This window comes from Thalassophryne amazonica, chromosome 12, assembly GCF_902500255.1.
Source record: "Thalassophryne amazonica chromosome 12, fThaAma1.1, whole genome shotgun sequence".
Classification (NCBI taxonomy): domain Eukaryota; kingdom Metazoa; phylum Chordata; class Actinopteri; order Batrachoidiformes; family Batrachoididae; genus Thalassophryne; species Thalassophryne amazonica.
The window spans coordinates 52812535-52833082 of record NC_047114.1 but is presented as its reverse complement, the minus strand read 5'-3'; the positions used below and the strand labels follow the sequence as shown (position 1 = coordinate 52833082).

Genomic DNA, 20548 nt, shown 5'->3' with positions numbered 1-20548 from the left:
CAGACAGTGCGTTCCAAACAAATAGCTGAAGTAAGTCTTCTGGTCATGGAAGAATAACCACTTCCTTTTTATTTTTGCCATCTGATCCCACACAGATGATAAACAACATAAAAGTAAGACTTAAGACTATCTTCTTCATTTATTTAATATCCCCATCAGCATTAGGGGTACGCTGACAAAATTTGCAGTTTTCCAATTCCAGCAACTCCACAGCTGCACTCATCCTGTCTACTGATAAAGCATGTTTTACCTCATGCTCATTCATATATTTTCTTCAGTCAATGTACCTTTAATGATTTTGTTCCAAACAACATATTATATTATCGATTATGAGTGCTTGTTTAGTATAATTATACTGTGCTATGCTTTGTACTTTGGACTTCACCTTCTACTTATTACATAGTTCTTCCTTCAACCCTTCTTGCATCTTGATCTCCTTCTCCTTTTTCCAAGGCGGCCGTCACTTTTGACTGCTTTATCATCACTATTGTCTTTGGCTTCTTGTTGATGACTACATTGTCTGGTTGGTTGACCAACAAGTCCTTTTTTGTTTGCAACTTTGTTTGTCCCTTTGGCATCCTTTTGGATTTCAGAGCTTCCAGTCCAAACTCAGCACAGACATTCCTCAGCACTATAAGTCTCTTGGTTGTGTCCTTTGGTATATGCTATCAAGGCTGCCTCTTACAGCCTGTCATTTTTGCCACGCTGAGTCCTGTCAGGTGTGGTGGACCTCTGCCTCTGTTTATCTGGTGGCGAGTGCCTGTTCTTGTGCCACTATGATCGGATCCTCTGTGCTGTCCATAACAGGCTTTTCTTGCCACAGGAAGGATTTCCCTCAATGCCCATTTCCTTTTTGTGTGAGTGGTTTATCACATGGACAGGTTTGGTCTTCAATGATGTGTCCTCTTCTAATGCTCCTCAACACCTTCTGCACCCTGCTGTCTGGGGCACTCACTCAAACCCTGGTGGTCATTTTCCTGAGGTATTAACAGTTGTTCCTTGATTAACCCTGGATACATGATCTGATGCTCAACAGCCCTCGTCCCAAGGATCCTGGACTAAGAGCATTTAGGCATAATATCATTTTTGAATAACAATATTCAGCATGTTTATGATCCTTACAGTGTACCGTAAATGGGAAACAGATTGCATTTGTATCCTACTTTAATGCTCAAAGTGCTTTACAGTGGTGCCTCACATTCACATACTCACATATACACTCATACACTAATGTGAGGGTGCTGCTATGCAAGGCACTCACTACACACAGCAAACAACTTTGGGATTAAGGGCCTTGCCCAAGAGTCCTGATTGATTTTGTGGTCTGAAGGGGATTTTATCAGAGGATCCTCTGATGGCAAGCCCACTGGACCGTCACCTCACTTGAAAATAATGAAATGCTTCTGGGATAGTAATGAATATGAATCATACATAGCAATATTCAATACCAAGACAAGATTATCATAACCCTAACTTACAATTGTAAAATGTGACAGTTATACTTCTCTTCAGTCAAACAGTAGCTTTGCTTGCTGCAATTTGTGTTACGTACATGAGTACTTCTAACTCAAACCACAAAACCTCTCAAGAACATCAGAATTTTGGTAGTCTGCCACAATTTAACATGACTGGTATTGTCAGAGCTCATGGGAGACACAAACAACTACATTTGAGAAAGCAAGCCCAAGCTTTCGATCTCCAAAATTAGCCCTGTGCTTTCATCAGATACACTAAGGTTATACTTGGTATTCTCTCCAGGAATTTTGCAACTGCAGAAATTCATACAAATTCAGGCAACCACTGAACTAGTTGTGAAAGGTATTAAAATCCCCATAAATTTAAAATGGCTTCCACACTAGTTTTACAAGCCAATGTCAGGAATAATTACATGGTGATACAGCTTCAAGTTTACCAAACTAACCTTTCTTACAAGGAAAATCTCAACAAATAATAAAGTTAATGTTTTTAATGTTAATGTTGTAATTATTGGCTGTAGGTTAAGATATGCCATAAATGAAATGGAATGTGATGATCATAGTGAAATGTAGTGAGGATGACTGAGAAAGCGACTACATTTTGAAAGAACCAGAAAAAAAGCAACAATGCATTCCAATATTTGGAAGTAACTTAAGAAAAATATAAGCCCCAAGTCGTATAATCATTTAACCTGACAACAGTGCCCTTGGCAACATGGACAACAAGCGTAATACTGGCAAGATTATGCGTTTGGACATTTTATTTTCTCCTCAGTTGCTCGACTGGCACACAGCTGTGAAGAAACCACTGAACGGCTCGCTGCACATGCAAGTACACAGTTCCCTATGTGTAAGCAAAAACTGCATGTATAAATAAACTGACACCTCTGTGACCAAAAGCAGAGTTTAATAGTGTTTTTTCTGCTCTGGTTATAAGAAAGGCATGCCTGCTCACTTCATATCAGCCCAGATGTTTGAAAAAAGAGCTCAAATTCTCATTTTCTGATTCCCAGTGGCACTGTGTAAAGATTTTGGTTACACTTTGGATTAAGAGGGCCTTAAGAACCTTGTCTGACCTCATGGTGAGACTTCATGCAAGCTATTTGGAACGCTGCATGAGCCTGTCTGTCAGACCAAATAGAAGGTAGCAAGCTCCGGCTTGAGTTGTTTAGTAAAAATAAGTGTGTACTTTGGCCCTTAAACCCATCCAACCCCATTTCACAGAACACCTTCTAAAAGCCCTTTGGAAAATCAGAAAATCAATTTATACACATCACATGCTGAGCCTTTTACAGTACAACCCTGTTGAAGTACTGCAGGGTACTAAAGTGGACAATTCACTTGTTTATTGGGCAAATTGCCTGATTAATGGCCATTTAAACCCAGAGATTTGTCGTAACAATCAGATCTGGACAAACATATTCACATTATTGGCCCGAAATTGAAACTTTCTGATACTTTCTGTACTTTATTTCTTCTTTTTATGGAACTCGCTCTGCTTTTATGTTGTCAGATAAATTGGCACATGAATAAAGTTCAATGATCACCTGACCACCCTTCCTCTAAAGATGAGATACATAAAATGTAGTAATTCTGTCAGCTCTGTGATGTCAGGGTTTGACTTTTTGTTTGGTTTTCTGTTTTATTTTGTTCTTGGGATCTGTTGGTTATTTTTGCTTTTTTTTATTTTGGTTTTGGTTTGTTCATTCTCTTGCTGGGTTTTTCTGCTTGGGCCTGCCTGTCTCTGCTTCTCTTGGTTCTTGGTGATGGGTGTTTCTCTCTCTCCCTCTGGCCACACCCATGTTCTGGTGCTTTCCATGCACACCTGTTCCTGATTTTCTGATTGTCATCTGGGGTTATATAAGCTCACTGGGTGTGTTTGTCCCTGGCCAGTTTGTCCTGCCTTGTGCCTTCATTCCTGCTCTGTTCCTGCATTCATTGTTCTGCCTGTCTCATTGTGGGTACCTGACCTCCAGCCTGTTGCCTCCACCACACCGTTTGCCTGTTTTTTGTACTGCTGATTTTTCTGGACTACTTACTTGTGTACCGACCTCTGTTTGTTTGAGCCGTGCATTTGTGTCCTGCAGTTCCTGACCATCCAGCATGATAGTACAAACTGGTCAACGATGGACATAGCCAGCTCCGACCCATTCCAGCTGGCAGTGCAACAGTACAAAAAGCAGCTCACACTGCAACAAGACCACCTCACCGCTCTTTTCTTTCAGACCGCTCTTTCGGTTCTTTTTCGTCAAGAAAAAAAGACAAGTCGCTCTGCCCTTGTATTGATTATTGTGGGCTAAATGACATTACAGTAAAGAACCGTTATCCACTGCCTGTCATATCCTCAGCATTTGAGTTGTTAGGAGCCAAAATATTTATCAAACTAGATCTCTGCAATGCCTATCATTTTGTCCGGATTAAAGGAGGAGATGAGTGGAAAACCACTTTTAACATGCCCTCAGGTCATTAAGAATACTTAGTTATGACGTGTGGCCTCACCAATGTTCCCGCAGTTTTCCAGAACTTGGTTAATGATGTGCTATGTGAATTCCTGAACAAATTCATTTTCGTGTACCTTGATATTCTAATTTTCTCTCCCGACCCTAAAAGTCACACCAAACACGTTTGCACCGTACTCCAGACCTTGTTATGACACAATATGTTCATAAAAGCAGAAGAATGTGAATTTCACAAACCGATTGTTTTGTTTTTGGGGTTTGTAATTGTGGAGGGAGAGATTAAGATGGACCCTGATAAGGTTGCCGCCATGCGGGACTGGACTGTTCCCTCCTCGCGGAAGGAGGTACAAAGATTCCTGGGTTTTGCCAATTTCTATCGTAAATTCATATGTAATTTCAGTACTGTTGTGGCTCCATTATATGTCATGCCATCCCTCTGGCTGATGAGTCTTAAAAAAAAACACTTTAAGGCGGCCCCCATGCTGCTCCTCCCTGACCCACCTCAACACTTTGTGGTTGAGGTTGATGCTTCCGATATTGGTCTGGGTGCGATCCTCTCACAGTGTAACCACTCTGACAACAGGCTGCATCCATACGCCTATCTGTCCAAAAAGCTGACTGCCGCAGAGCATAATTACATCATCGGAGACGGCGAACTGTTGGCGGTGAAAGTGGCCATTCTACCGGTATATGAAGTAGCCAGAAGGTAATTACAGTGCAACCAGAAAGTATTCACAGCACTTTACTTGCTTCCACATTTTGTTATGTTAGAGCCTTATTCAAAAATGGATGGAATTCATTTTTGTCTCAAAATTCTACACACAATACTCGGTATTGGCAATGTGAAAACAGGTTTTTTTTTTTTTTTTTTTAGGTTTTTGGGAATTCACATGTACATAAGTATTCACAGCCTTTGCCATGAAGCTCAAAATTGAGCTCAGGTGCATCCTGTTCCCACTATTCACCCTTGAGATGTTTCTACAGCTTAACTGGATGGCACCTGGAGTAAATTCAGTTGATTGGACATGATTTGGAAAGGCACACACCTGTCTACATATAAGGTCCCACAATTGACAGTGCATGTCAGAGCACAAACCAAGTATGACGTCAAAGGAATCGTCTATACAGCTCAGAGACAGGATTGTCTCGAGGTACAAATCTAGGGATGAATACAAAAACATTTCTGCTGCTTTGAAGGTCCCAATGAGCACAGTTGCCTCCATCATCTGTAAATGGTCCACCAGGACTCTTCCTGGAGCCAGCTGCCCATCTAAACTGAGTGATTTGGGAGAAGAGCCATCATCAGGGAGGTGACCAAGAACCCAATGCTCACTGTCAGAGTTACAGCATTCCTCTGTGGACAGAGGAGAACCTTCCAGAAGGACAGCACTCCACAAATCAGGCCTGTATGATAGAGTGGCCAGAAAGAAGCACTCTTAGTAAAAGGCACATGGCAGCCTGCCTGGAGTTTGCCAAAAAGCACCTGAAGGACTCTCAGACCACAAAAACACAAAATTCTCTGGTCTGATGAGACAAAGATTGAACGCTGTGGCATGAACGGCAGGTGTCATGTTTGGAAGAAACCAGGCACCATCTCTACAGTGAATCATGGTCGTGGCAGCATCATTCTGTGGGGATGTTTTTCAGTGGTGGGAACTGGGAGACTAGTCAGGATTGAGGGAAAGATGAATGCAGCAATGTACAGAGACATCCTGGATGAAAATCTGCTCCAGAGCATTCTTGACCTCAGATTGGGGCAATTTTTCTCCCTTCAGCAGGACAATGACCCTAAGCACACAGCCCAGATATCAAAGGAGTGGCTTCAGGACAACTCTGTGAATGTCCTTGAGTGGTCCAGCCAGAGCCAAGACCTGAATTCGATTGAACAACTCTGGAGAGATCTGAAAATGGCTGTGCACCAACCCTCACCATCCAACCTGATGGAGCATGAGAGGTGCTGAAAAGAGGAATGGGGAAAAACTTCCCAGAGATCAGTACACCAAGCTTGTGGCATCATATTCAAAAAGACTTGAGGCTGTAATTGCTGTAAAAGGTGCATCAACAAAGTATTAAGCAAAGGGTGTGAATACTTATGCACACGTGATTTCTTAATTTTTTATTTTTAATAAATTTGCAAACATTTAAAAACTTTTTTCATGTTGTCATGTGGTGTGTGTAGAATTGAGGGAAAAATGAATTGACTCCATTTTGGAATAATGCTGTAAAGTAATAAAATGTGGAAAAAGCGAAGCACTGTAAATACTTTCTGGATGCACTGGATACACCATCTCAGATTTTCCTCACATTCTGTTATTGCTGAGAAGGGTAAAAATGATGGGAAAATCCAACATCACAACTTTATAGGTACAACATTTTGACAGGTATAAGTACAGACATAGGTTTGTATTTATTAAATTGTAGGGGTGGGGGTGCTTGTATTGTGTTTTAATTATACCTTTGTTTTTTAAAAAAAGAGCTCTAACAATAATAACTTCCAAAAATATCCAAGATGTCTTCAGGGATGTTTCAAAATCTTGGAAATGTATTGCACATTATTAAATGATCAAATAGTTCACTTGAGAATAAAAACAATCAATACTAAGAACTCACATCTTCAACCGCTCACTCCAGTTAAGGATCATGGAGGACTGGAGCCTATCCCAGCAGTCATAGGGCATAAGGTGCAGTACAACCTTGACAGGATGCCAGTCTGTCACAGGGCCACATATGGGTGATTCTTTAACTACAGGCACTATTGGCCTTGTAAATGTAATTTCCACCACACCATTGCCTTACAATATAAAGCGCCTTGGGGCAACTGTTTGTTGTGATTTGGCGCTATATACATGTGATGTTACTGTTTATCTCCATAGAAACTACCCACACAACCTTTCATACAAACTTTTTAAAGGGACATTATTGTTGTGGTGGAAATTACGGCAATAGTGTGGGACAACTACATTTCGTTTAAAAAAAATCACAACAGTTGTATGACATTGAATACCCCAATTATGTTTTGATTATTTTACTGATATTTTATTCAGAGATTTTAAAACATTAGAAAAAATGTTTACTATTCATTTTTATCATTGAAGATCATAAGTCTGGGTGTGGGACAAGCACAAAACGGCAATATTTGCATATAATGATGCTGAAAAAAGGTGAAAAGGTCAGACTACTAGGGCAAATTTCTTAAAACACTTTAATTGTAAAGATAACTATAAAAGTGTTAAATTTCCCCTTTTTTCTTTTTTTCATAAACTATGATCAAGGGACATAAAAGTGCCCGTAGTCTAAGAATCACCCATTCACACCCACATGGACAATTTAAAGTTTCCAATCAACCTAACCTGCATGTCTTTGGATGTGGGAGGATGCTGGAGTACCCGCAGGGAACCGACAAAAACATGGGGAGAACATGCAAACTAGACACACAGAAAGGCCACAGGTGGGAATCGATTCCTATGACCTTCTTGCTGTGAGGCAACAGTGCTAACCACTAAGACACTGTGCTGCCCATACTAAAAACAAAATAAATACAAATTTAAAACCCACACGGAACACACACCTTTATTGGCGTAAGGTAAGTTGATTTCAGTTTGTTTAACGTTTATCGTTTTTTGTTTGTTTTTGGGGGTGGGTGAGATAAGAGTCTATGCCACTGAAGTGTGTGATGGCCTATTAAACATGAGCTGATTAAGAAAACTAATCACTACATTCTACATTTTCTCTGTGTACACAAGGCTGTAGCCTTCTGAAACTTTTATAAACTGAAGACTTACAAAGGTTGCAAGGCAGCAGAGAGTACAATACAAACAAACCTGTAGTTTTCACCCAACACAGTTTGTTTTTTTTTTGGGGGGGGGGGGGCGTCATGCCAGGGACCCATGTCTAGTGATGGCCAAATGAGCCCTCATGAAGGATTTGCTGTATCTTCGGCACACTAAAGACTGCCATCTTGTGGGCTCACAAAAAACCAACAAAAAATGCTTCATGGGGTCTCGCTTGGCATTCACTACCCATGTCCTATAATTTGCAAGTATGATTGAATATCAGTGTACCATGCAACTGATGGGCTCAGGCTTAAAGGGATGGCAGATGACACAAACTACGGTAGTTTATTTCATGTCACGCTCATAAACACGACAAATGAAAAACAAATCCAACCGCTTTGCACCCAGTGTCCAAAATCAAGTTTCCTGTTCAAATCTAGCTGAGATATTATGCAAGCTTAATTTCTCACTGTCTAGCCAGAATGATGCTGGGTGTGTTTCTTGAACTAATCAGAGGTGCACTAGGGATGGACTGCTAAAGTGTTTGATGTTAGGTAATGAGAGGGAAAGTACTTGTTGCCATGCACCTGGACAGGCAGTTGGAATTTTGTTGTGTCGCTGTAATCGGACATGAATAATTGCTTTTTTTTTAAGGAAAGATTAAAGTGATTTTGATGTGATAATACTCTGTAATGGGGAAAAAGTGAAACTTTTATTTGTGAATAAATTGAATGTGAATAGTTTAAAACATTGTTGAAATGTCAGATTAAATAAATTAAAAGTAAGAAAATTACTTAAGGTTACTAGTAGACTATTCCATTGACATGCCTTTTGGACTTGCAGTTCTCACGAGAGCCTCGCTAAAATGACAGTTATCGCAAGAACACAGAACCCAGCAGTCACATTATTTATCAGTTAATGCAAATCAAATCAATTTTATTTATATAGCGCCAAATCACAACAAACAGTCACCCCAAGGCGCTTTATATTGTAAGGCAAAAGCCATACAATAATTACAGAAAAACCCCAACGGTCAAAACGACCCCCTATGAGCAAGCACTTGGCGACAGTGGGAAGGAAAAACTCCCTTTTAACAGGAAGAAACCTCCAGCAGAACCAGGCTCAGGGAGGGGCAGTCTTCTGCTGGGACTGGTTGGGGCTGAGGGGAGAGAGTCAGGAAAAAGACATGCTGTGGAAGAGAGCAGAGATCATTCACTAATGATTAAATGCAGAGTGGTGCATACAGAGCAAGAAGAGGGGAATAAAAAGAAACACTCAGTGCATCATGGGAACCCCCCAGCAGTCTAAATCTATAGCAGCATAACTAAGGGATGGTTCAGGGTCACCTGATCCAACCCTAACTATAAGCTTTAGCAAAAAGGAAAGTTTTAAGCTTAATCTTAAAAGTAGAGAGGGTGTCTGTCTCCATAATCTGAATTGGGAGCTGGTTCCACAGGAGAGGAGCCTGAAAGCCGAAGGCTCTGCCTCCCATTCTACTCTTACAAACCCTAGGAGCTAATTGCTAAGTGCTAATTGGAAGCAAGATGGCGCAACCCCGTGTGCGACGTCGAGGAGCCCTTAGAGTCTTGGTGTTGGTGTTTGTTACTTTTACTCACGCACCACATAAAGGCAACAGTGCGACCCAGTCTCAAGTACGACCGGGATACTTTCTTTACAAGACCAAAGTAAAAGGGGAGTATACGATCTCAAAGCGCTGGATCTACACCCGGAGCTGATATGCCAAGAAAACGCGCAGCAAGCCCACTACCTGATCCAGGGGGTCGGCCGCACTGGTCTCAACAGCCCGAGGCGGAGGCGAGACCGACGGGGAGGACCTCCGCTGAGCGGAGGTTCCATTGGCTTGTTAGGAAAAGGAGGCTAACGCTCCCCTCACTTCTGCTCGCAAATGTCCAATCACTGGGAAATAAAATAGACGAACTGCATGCAAGAATATCAGCGGAGCGGTACATGAGACTGCGCACTACTGTTTCTGTGAGACGTGGCTGGAGGAGAAAATCCCCGACGAGCCTCTCACTCCGGAGGGCTATACCATCTTTAGAGCCGACAGGTGCGCTGCTGACTGGGAAGAACCGCGGAGGAGGGGCGGCAATCCTAGTAAACCAGTCCTGGTGCACTGACAATAAGGTCATCTCAGCACTGCTCTGAAGACGTGGAATATCTTACCTTGAAGTGTAGACCATTTTATTTACCCAGGGAACTTCAATGGATTATTGTAACTGTGGTGTATATTCCCCCCCTGCTAAGGAGGAAGTAGCACTAAAACTTTTACATAATATATAATCGTAAACATGAAAATGAGTATCCGGAAGCTGCTTTTACAATTTTAGGGGATTTTAATCACTGTAATCTCCGAAAAGACATTCCCAAACTTTATCAATATGTGACTTTCCCAACCAGAGGTGACAAAACATTAGATCACTGCTATTGTAATTTAAGAAATGCATATGTAGCTGAATCTAAACCTCACTTTGGGAAGTCTGATCATGTGGCTATTTTTTTTAAAAACCCACATACACAAACAGACTAAAGGCTACTCCTGTCACTACCCGCACTGTTAATGTTTGGACTGGAAGTGCAGTGGCCTGTCTCCAGGGCTGTCTTGAGGCCACAGATATGAACATTAAGGAGGCTTCAGAACACATTCATGAATACACAGAAACTGTCAGTGATTATATTAGCTGGTGCACCTCCATATGTATCCCCTCTCGTACTGTTCGCATTTTACCAAATCAGAAACCTTGGTTTAATGCGGACATACGGAAAAAGATCAGGGAGAAGCGGGAGGCTTATAACTCTGGAAATAAAGAGTATAAGAGTGCTAAATATGAACTGCTAAAGTCCATCAAAGCAGCAAAAAGAGCACGCTCCCAAAAACTTCCAAAAATATGCTCTCTCCTAGTCCCTGTCAGTACTCTAGCTGCAGCATTCTGAATTAACTGAAGGCTTTTCAGGGAACTTTTAGGACAACCTGATAATGAATTACAATAGTCCAGCCTAGAAGAAATAAATGCATGAATTAGCTTTTCAGCATCACTGAGACAAGACCTTTCTAATTTGAGATATTGCGCAAATGCAAAAAAGCAGTCCTACATATTTGCTTAACATGCGCATTGAAGGACATATCCTGATCAAAAATGACTCCAAGATTTCTGACAGTATTACTGGAGGTCGGTCAATCAATCAATCAATTTTATTTATATAGCGCCAAACCACAACAAACAGTTGCCCCAAGGCGCTTTATATTGTAAGGCAAGGCCATACAATAATTACATAAAAGCCCCAACGGTCAAAACGACCCCCTGTGAGCAAGCACTTGGCGACAGTGGGAAGGAAAAACTCCCTTTTAACAGGAAGAAACCTCCAGCAGAACCAGGCTCAGGGAGGGGCAGTCTTCTGCTGGGACTGGTTGGGGCTGAGGGAGAGAACCAGGAAAATGACATGCTGTGGAGGGGAGCAGAGATCAATCACTAATGATTAAATGCAGAGTGGTGCATACAGAGCAAAAAGAGAAAGAAACACTCAGTGTATCATGGGAACCCCCCAGCAGTCTAAGTCTATAGCAGCATAACTAAGGGATGGTTCAGGGTCACCTGATCCAGCCCTAACTATAAGCTTTAGCAAAAAGGAAAGTTTTAAGCCTAATCTTAAAAGTAGAGAGCGTGTCTGTCTCCCTGATCTGAATTGGGAGCTGGTTCCACAGGAGAGGAGCCTGAAAGCTGAAGGCTCTGCCTCTCATTCTACTCTTACAAACCCTAGGAACTACAAGTAAGCCTGCAGTCTGAGAGTGAAGTGCTCTATTGGGGGTGATATGGTACTGTGGAGGTCCCTAAGATAAGATGGGACCTGATTATTCAAAACCTTATAAGTAAGAAGAAGAATTTTAAATTCTATTCTAGAATTACCAGGAAGCCAATGAAGAGAGGCCAATATGGGTGAGATATGCTCTCTCCTAGTCCCCGTTAGTACTCTAGCTGCAGCATTTTGAATTAACTGAAGGCTTTTCAGGGAACTTTTAGGACAACCTGATAATAATGAATTACAATAGTCCAGCCTAGAGGAAATAAATGCATGAATTAGTTTTTCAGCATCACTCTGAGACAAGACCTTTCTAATTTTAGAGATATTGCGTAAATGCAAAAAAGCAGTCCTACATATTTGTTTAATATGGGCTTTGAATGACACATCCTGATCAAGATTTCTCACAGTATTACTAGAGGTCAGGGTAATGCCATCCAGAGTAAGGATCTGGTTAGACACCATGTTTCTAAGATTTGTGGGGCCAAGTACAATAACTTCAGTTTTATCTGAATTTAAAAGCAGAAAATTAGAGGTCATCCATGTCTATGTCTGAAAGACATTCCTGCAGTTTAACTAATTGGTGTGTGTCCTCTAGCTTCATGGATAGATAAAGCTGGGTATCATCTGCGTAACAATGAAAATTTAAGCAATGCTTTCTAATAATACTGCCTAAGGGAAGCATGTATAAAGTGAATAAAATCGGTCCTAGCACAGAACCTTGTGGAACTCCATAATTAACCTTAGTCCGTGAAGAAGACTCCCCATTTACATGAACAAGTTGTAATCTATTAGATAAATATGATTCAAACCACTGCAGCGCAGTGCCTTTAATACCTATGGCATGCTCTAATCTCTAATAAAATTTTATTGTCAACAGTATTAAAAGCTGCACTGAGGTCTAACAGGACGAGCACAGAGATGAGTCCACTGTCTGAGGCCATAAGATCATTTGTAACCTTCACTAATGCTGTTTCTGTACTATGATGAATTCTGAAACCTGACTGAAACTCTTCAAATAGACCATTCCTCTGCAGATGATCAGTTAGCTGTTTTACAACTACCCTTTCAAGAATTTGAGAGAAAAGGAAGGTTGGAGATTGGCCTATAATTAGCTAAGATAGCTGGGTCAAGTGATGGCTTTTTAAGTAATAGTTTAATTACTGCCACCTTAAAAGCCTGTGGTACATAGCCAACTAATAAAGATAGATTGATCATATTTAAGATCGAAGCATTAATTAATGGTAGGGCTTCCTTGAGCAGCCTGGTAGGAATGGGGTCTAATAGACATGTTGATGGTTTGGAGGAAGTGACTAATGAAAGTAACTCAGAACAATCGGAGAGAAAGAGTCTAACCAAATAACAGTATTACTGAAAGCAGCCGAACATAAAGATATGTCTTTGGGATGGTTATGAATCATTTTTTTTCTAATAGTTAAAATTTTTATTTGCAAAGAAAGTCATGAAGTCATTACTAGTTAAAGTTAAAGGAATACTCGGCTCAATAGAGCTCTGACTCTGTCCACCTGGCTACAGTGCTGAAAAGAAACCTGGGGTTGTTATTTTCTTCAATTAGTGATGAATAGTAAGATGTCCTAGCTTTACGGAGGGCTTTTTTATAGCGCAACAGACTTTTTCCAGGCTAAATGAAGATCTAAATTAGTGAGACGCCATTTCCTCTCCAGCTTACGGGTTATCTGCTTTAAGCTGCGAGTTTGTGGGTTATACCACGGAGTCAGGCACTTGTGATTTAAGGCTCTCTTTTTCAGAGGAGCTACAGCATCCAAAGTTGTGCTCAATGAGGATGTAAAGCTATTGACGAGATAATCTATCTTACAGAGTTTAGGTAGCTACTCTGCACTGTGTTGGTATATGGCATTGAAGAACATAAGAAGGAATCATATCCTTAAACCTAGTTACAGCGCTATCAGAAAGACTTCTACTGTAATGAAACTTATTCCCCACTGCTGGGTAGTCCATTAAAGTAAATGTAAATGTTATTAAGAAATGATCAGACAAAAAGGGGTTTTCAGGGAATACTGTTAAGTCTTCAATTTCTAAGCCATATGTCAGAACAAGATCTAAAGTGTGGCTAAGGTGGTGGGTGGGCTCATTTACATTTTGAGCGAAGCCAACTGAGTCTAATAATAAATTAAATGCAGTGTTGAGGCTGTCATTCTCAGCATCTATGTGGATGTTAAAATCGCCCACTATAATTATCTTATCTGAGCTAAGCACTAAGTCAGACAAAAGGTCTGAAAATTCACAGAGAAACTCACAGTAACGACCAGGTGAACGATAGATAATAAATAAAACTGGTTTTTGAGACTTCCTTTGGATGGACAAGACAGAGTCAAGCTTTCAAATGAATTAAAGCTCTGTCTGGGTCTTTGATTAATTAATAAGCTGGAGTGGAAGATTGCTGCTAATCCTCCTCCTCGACCCGTGCTTCGAGCATTCTGACAGTGTGACTCGGGGGTGTTGACTGGTTTAAACTAACATATTCATCCTGCTGTAACCAGGTTTCTGTAAGGCAGAATAAATCAATGTTGATCAATTATTATATCATTTACTAACAGGGTCTTAGAAGAGAGAGACCTAATATTTAATAAACCACATTTAACTGTTTTAGTCTGTAGTGCAGTTGAAGGTGCTATATTATTATTTTTTTTTCTTTTTGAATTTTTATGCTTAAATAGATTTTTACTGGTTATTGGTGGTCTGGGAGCAGGCACCGTCTCTACGGGGATGGGGTATTGGAGGGATGGCAGGGGGAGAAAAGCTGCAGAGAGGTGTGTAAGACTACAACTCTGCTTCCTGGTCCCAACCCTGGATAGTCATGATTTGGAGGGTTTAATAAAATTGGCCAGATTTCCAGAGATGACAGCTGCTCCATTCAAAGTGGGATGGATGCCGTCTCTCCTAACAAGACCAAGTTTTCCCCAGAAACTTGGCCAATTATCTATGAAGCCCACCTCATTTTTTGGACACCACACAGACAGCCAATAATTCAAGGAGAACATGCGGCTAAACACGTCACTCCTGGTCCGACTGGGGAGGGGCCCAGAGAAAACTACAGAGTCCGACATTGTTTTTGCAAAGTTACACACCGATTCAATATTAATTTTAGTGACCTCCGATTGGCGTAACCGGGTGTCATTACTGCCGACGTGAATTACAATCTTACCAAATTTACGCTTAGCCTTAGCCAGCAGTTTCAAATTTCCTTCAATGTCGCCTGCTCTGGCCCCCGGAAGACATCTGACTATGGTTGCTGGTGTCGCTAACTTCACATTTCTCAAAACAGAGTCACCAATAACCAGAGTTTGTTCCTCGGCGGGTGTGTTGCCGAGTGGGGAAAAACGGTTAGAAATGTGAACGGGTTGGTGGTGTACAGGGGGCTTCTGTTTCAAACTACGCTTCTTCCTCACAGTCACGCAGCCAGCCTGCTTTCCCGGCTGCTTGGGATCTGCTGGGGGACAGCTAACAACGGCTAAGCTACCTTGGTCTGCACCAACAACAGGGGCCTGGCTAGCTGTAGGATTTTCCAAGGTGCGGAGCCGAGTCTCCAATTCGCCCAGCCTGGCCTCCAAAGCTACGAACACGCTATACTTATTACAAGTACCGTTACTGCTAAAGGAGGCCGAGGAATAACTAAACATTTCACACCCAGCGCAGAAAAGTGCGGGAGAGACAGAAGCCGTCATGCTAAACCGGCTAAGAGCTAGTAGCTGCGCTAAGCTAGTGGATTCGTAAAAACACAAAGTGAATCATGTGAAAATAATTTAGAGGTGATTCAGCAGAGAGGGTGCTTTAGTTAAGGCACGTGAAGATTACACTGAAATAAAACGTTATCTAGATCAATCTAACTACGCAGATTAAACAGCTAACAGATACAGCAAAACACCGCTGTGCTCCAGATCAGGAAGTGATACAATACCGCAGTGAGAGCCAACCACAAGTAGAGTGCAGTCAAGGCCACAACTCTGCTTTGTTAATATTCTGAAAATATCGCAAAACTTTTGCTCAAATATCTAATAGAAACCCAGCTACTGCAACTACAACACTGAACTGTCTTAACCCTTATGGTGTATGTGATCCTCACCTGTCAGGTGACTCAGGGTCAAAGCATGTCGTGAGGACGTCATTGACGTCTGGATCACAGCAGTCTCCATCATCGTAGTCATACTGTATACTGTTACACTCCATGTTACAAACACCGTCTTGTCTCTTCCAGTTGTAACAGGGTCCCAGGCGGAGGCAGTCCCCTCCATCATGACCTGTCTTCGGGTGGTCACACTCAGGGTCACATTGTCGATTCCCTATCTTCTCTATTCGACAGTTGCTTAAAATGAATCTCTGTCGCAAGGTTGAGTTTTGGACAGTGTGTACACTAAGCTCAAAGGTGATGTTGTAAGGTTGAAAGGCATCGTTCAGCGCCAAGTGCTGGAGCTGGATCTGTTCTTGTGACACAGCAGGGTCTCCCCCATCATCATTGGAGAGGTTGACAATCCTGTACCGAACTTGCTTATGGGCCCGAAGCTGCCAGTTGCTGTTGTAGCTGAAAATGATGTCTGTGTTGTCACAGAGCGTCAGGCCACAGGGGGGCGGCAGGTACGTGGAGACAAGCTCCTGTTCAGGGACAGGAGTGGTGATGACGGTGGGGTGTAGGCCATCTTTATACGGAGTCCACAAGTGTTCCACCTTAAGTGTCAAAAGCAGAACAGAACATGAAGTTGGTTATTTGTTATTGTTGGAAATTAGTAACTTGTTCCAGCTTCTCCCTTTTTTGCTCTGCATCACCACAGCTGATCCAATATGGATCTGCATGTTGATTTGGAACATTTTTACACCAAATGCCCCACCTGACGCAACTTCAAATTACAAGGGTAATGGGTACAGGTACCTTCTATTTTGGAAGCAAGCAGATTGATCACTTGGCCACAACACTGCATTTATTTTTTGAAATTGACAGCTATTAAATCCTAACAGTTTGAGTTGAAAAGAGAAGGGCACTTACAGAGCACGTACAGTGCATCCAGGTAGTATTCACTGTGCTTCATTTTTTCCACATTTTATCTTTTACAGCCTTATTCCAACATGGAGTATTTTTTTTCCCTCAAAATTCTACTCACAACACCCCATAATGACAATATGAAAAAAAGGGTTGTTTTGTTTGTTTTTTTATTGTTTTTTGTTTTGTTTTGCAAATGCACCTTTGGCAGCAATTACAGCCTCAAGTTTTTTTTTAATGTGTTGTATTTTGTGGCTGTTTTTTGGGAACTCCAACATGAAGACCAAAAAGATGTTGATGCAAGTTAAGGCCATAATTGTTCTGACAAACAAAAAAAAGCCAAAATTTCAGATAGCAGAAAATTCTCATTACCACGCCAACAAAGTTGGATTGGCATTATTTTTTCACCCCTGTTTGTTGGGTTGTTTGTGAACATACTGTAACCCACAATTTTTCCATATATCATGAAATTTTTACAGAGGATTCATATCCTGATAGGCAAGAACTGATTCAGTTTTGAAGGGCATTAATCAAAGGTCAATTTGAAAAATTTCTATCCTTTATCAATGATTTTTCAAAAATTCATAATTCTGTTGAAGATCAAATTTCCTTCATATTTGAAAGTGTTATGTATAGAATTGTATTCTTATAGAACTAAAATCTCTTGATCTGGAATTACAGATTTTGTGGCCATTAAATTTAACATTGAAAACTCCATTTAATGTATATTTACATTACATTAATCAAACGTGCCGCAATCACTCTTACATGCACACTGGCACTCACTATCGCCTGACAAAGTTTGATCCAGATCTGATTTGGATTGTGGATTGTGGACATTTGAATTTAGTACTGAAAAGTCCATTTGGTGGACATTTTGCATTATACCTCAATCAAAAGTGCTTCAGTCACTCTCATTTGTCACAATGAGGTGCAAACTGGCACCTCAATGAATAGACTAAGTTTGATCTGCATCTGATCTGTATTTCGGACTTAACGGATATTTGATTTTAACATTGAAAAGTCCATTTGATCTATATATTGTATTGTATCTAATCTTATGAAAATCCACTTCTAACAGAACTTTTACCTTGAAATTTTTTCCAAGATAAAATTTGTGGAATTGGAAACTAGTGTTGGTGGCGATATGAGCCCTGTGCTCTAGTTCAGTCATTTCTTTATTTGCTGATGCTTATTTGGTTCACAGTGACAGACCAAGCAGCTCCTCCCACACTTCCCTATCCTCTGCTAAGTCTTCTGACTCTTCCTGAGGGATGCTGGGGAGTTCCAAAGCCAGCTGAATTAAAGCTGAAAAGCTACACTTCAATCACATCTTGATTGCCTCAATTCAACTAGACCAGGGGTGGGCAACATGTTCCAGAAAGGACCAAGAGGGTGCAGGTTTTCTTTACAGCCACCGACTCCACCACTGGTGGAATCACTCAGTAAAATCACCTGGTGAAGTCAGTGGCTGCAAAGAAAACCTGCACCCTCTTGGCCCTTTTGGAACAAGCTGCCCACCCTTGAACTAGACTGCGGTGTATAGAGGCAAAACTGCAAAAATGTGCTGTCTGAATATTTATGGATCTGACCGTATGTGGCTATCAACAAGTCACTGTTAATGAAGCTATAAATGAACTCATATTACCAAATTTTGATAATGCATAGTGTAGTTATTAACATAATCATGCATATGACTGGGTTGTACTCACATATTTTACCATTTCTGGGGCACTATTTACCATCATTACTGTATTTGCATATTTATTATTCTCGTCTGAGGTTGGTACAGCGGCGATATTTCATTGCTGTTTTTAGTCTATGGTGGAATGTTAACTACCATGCCCCACCCCAATCAAGGATTATCTTCCAGAACTACTTTACTAAAGGATTTCTCACATAGTAATCAACAAAGGTGATCAGAACACTCAGACTTGATAACTTAAATTGTAAAAGAAATCAGATTATACAGTAAAGCACAGAGATTAAATATGACCAGTTACATGAGTGAAGTCAGTCCACATCACCAGGATCGGGTCACTTTTATCAATCTGAAGTGGCCTCCTCAGGAGGTCCTCGTGAGACCGGGCATAACCCCACAACACCACACCCGCTATGTGGCCTCTGAAGCTGTGGCCCTGTTCTAATTGGTTCTTTCCAAGGAACAGTGTTCTGCATGTCTTCATGAAGGTGCTGTACAAATCCCCAGACTGGAGGCTGCTTTCTCCCACCTAAGAGGAACAGAAGAAGATAGATGACAGACGAGGATCAGCAATAACAGTTCAAAATGTTATGAAAGGCATGAGCAGTAGCTCAACATTATTGCGTATTGAATTCAACAGAATAATAATTGATCACAGTCTCCCTCCCATGAATGCCATTTTAGTTTCTCCTTTCCAACATACCTGTGCAATGTTCCAGTTTCCCTTGGGTGTGCACATATTTACTCTGTTTGTGCAGTCTGGTTTTTTTTGTACCTGTGTCTCCTTGTTAATTCGTGCACCTGTCTCGTATTTCCTGTCATTACTTACAGTATTCAGTTCTTGGTTCTCTGTCAGGGTTTATCCATTTGTCATCTGTTTTGTTTGTTTTTCATATGGGTGCTCTAAGTCCTCCTGTCTTGCACTCCAGAGTTGTCCCTCCATTGCTGCTTGCTGCACTATTCAATTGTGGGTTTCCCCACTGTAATGTTGCTGCCCTGTCCCACAGCTCAGAAACCACCCAAATGCTGTCAGGATCAAGTGACAGCAAAAATTCTTCCTGTTCAGCTCCAACCTGCAGTGGCATCATCCTTTGTTCATAATCATATTTCATAATGAATGAAATACATACCATGCACTTTAAGATTTTGTGATGCATTACCTGTGTTGTGCAAACCACTGTAGAGTCAATGACGTCAGCATATTTAGATTTCATGGCATGTTGCAGTGCATTGTATTTGTGACATTTTGCATTGATGCAGAACGGTTTGTGGTGATTCTTGTTTCCGTTTTGTCTGGGCTGCATGAGATTGTGGCAGTGTGTATTGACACTGCTATGGTATAATAATGGCATTGTTTCTGTGACATGGCATGTTGTGCAGGGCCCTGTTCTGAGCCAAATGACAATGGACCATGATGGTGGTGGTTTGGTTTACAGATCTTGACCATTCCTGAATGTCAAATATCTGTTTATGCTGTGACATTTTTCACTGCTAAATTCAATATGTCAATATTGTGCTTCACTGAGAAGTTGCACCGGTATGTTTCAGTGATGGAGAAGTAGAAAACGAAGACTTTTGGTCCAATCACTTACTCACAGTTCCTCCCCTGAATACAATGTAGTGTTCATATCAGTGAAACTAAATGCTCAAGTGATCAGATACAAGGAAACCTACAGACTGTTGCCTATACATGGCATATACAAGGTCTGTTCGAAAAGTAACGGACCTTTTTATTTTTTGCAAAAACTATATGGATTTGAATCGTGTGATTGCATCAGCCAAGCTTGAACCTTCGTGCGCATGCGTGAGTTTTTTCACGCCTGTTGGTTGCGTCATTCGCCTGTGAGCACGCCTTGTGAGAGGAGTGGTCCAGCCCCCTCGTCGGATTTTCATTGTCAGGAAATTGGCTGATCGACTGCCGCTTTGCTTCATCAAAATTTTTTCAGAAAGTGTGAGAGACAGCCAAGTGGAAGCCATGTGGAAACTTCAGATGGCTTTCGGTGAAGATCTTATGGGGAATCACACAGATTAAGGACAATTACAACTGGATTAAAGACGGCCCACAGCGGCGGATGACACGCCGCGCACCAAGCGGCGATTGACAGGCTCAAACGACCAGATCATTTCCAAAGTGAACGCTTTGTTGATCCGGGACGTCGTCTGACTACCAGAGAAATGGCAAGACAGCTGGACATAGCACTTTTTTGGCACATTCCACTGTTACAGGAGTTTTTGTAATGGAAAGAGAAGTGGAGAAATTCGCCACGGAGCCGCTCATGGCGCAGAACGAAAGCACCTCCGTGTTGGTC

At 41.4% G+C, this 20548-nt stretch overlaps 1 protein-coding gene across 1 annotated transcript in view; it reads right to left on the bottom strand.

Annotated features, from left to right (window-relative positions):
- The window catches only part of pappa2 (pappalysin 2), a 236315-nt gene that overhangs the window by 196535 nt on the left and 19232 nt on the right, over window positions 1–20548 (bottom strand). Inside the window, exons 3-4 of the mRNA XM_034182745.1 lie at window positions 18541–18768; window positions 15629–16227 (exon numbers count right to left, since the gene is read on the bottom strand). Of these exons, the coding sequence (XP_034038636.1) occupies window positions 15629–16227; window positions 18541–18768 (827 nt within the window). The remainder of the gene's footprint in view (window positions 1–15628; window positions 16228–18540; window positions 18769–20548) is intronic.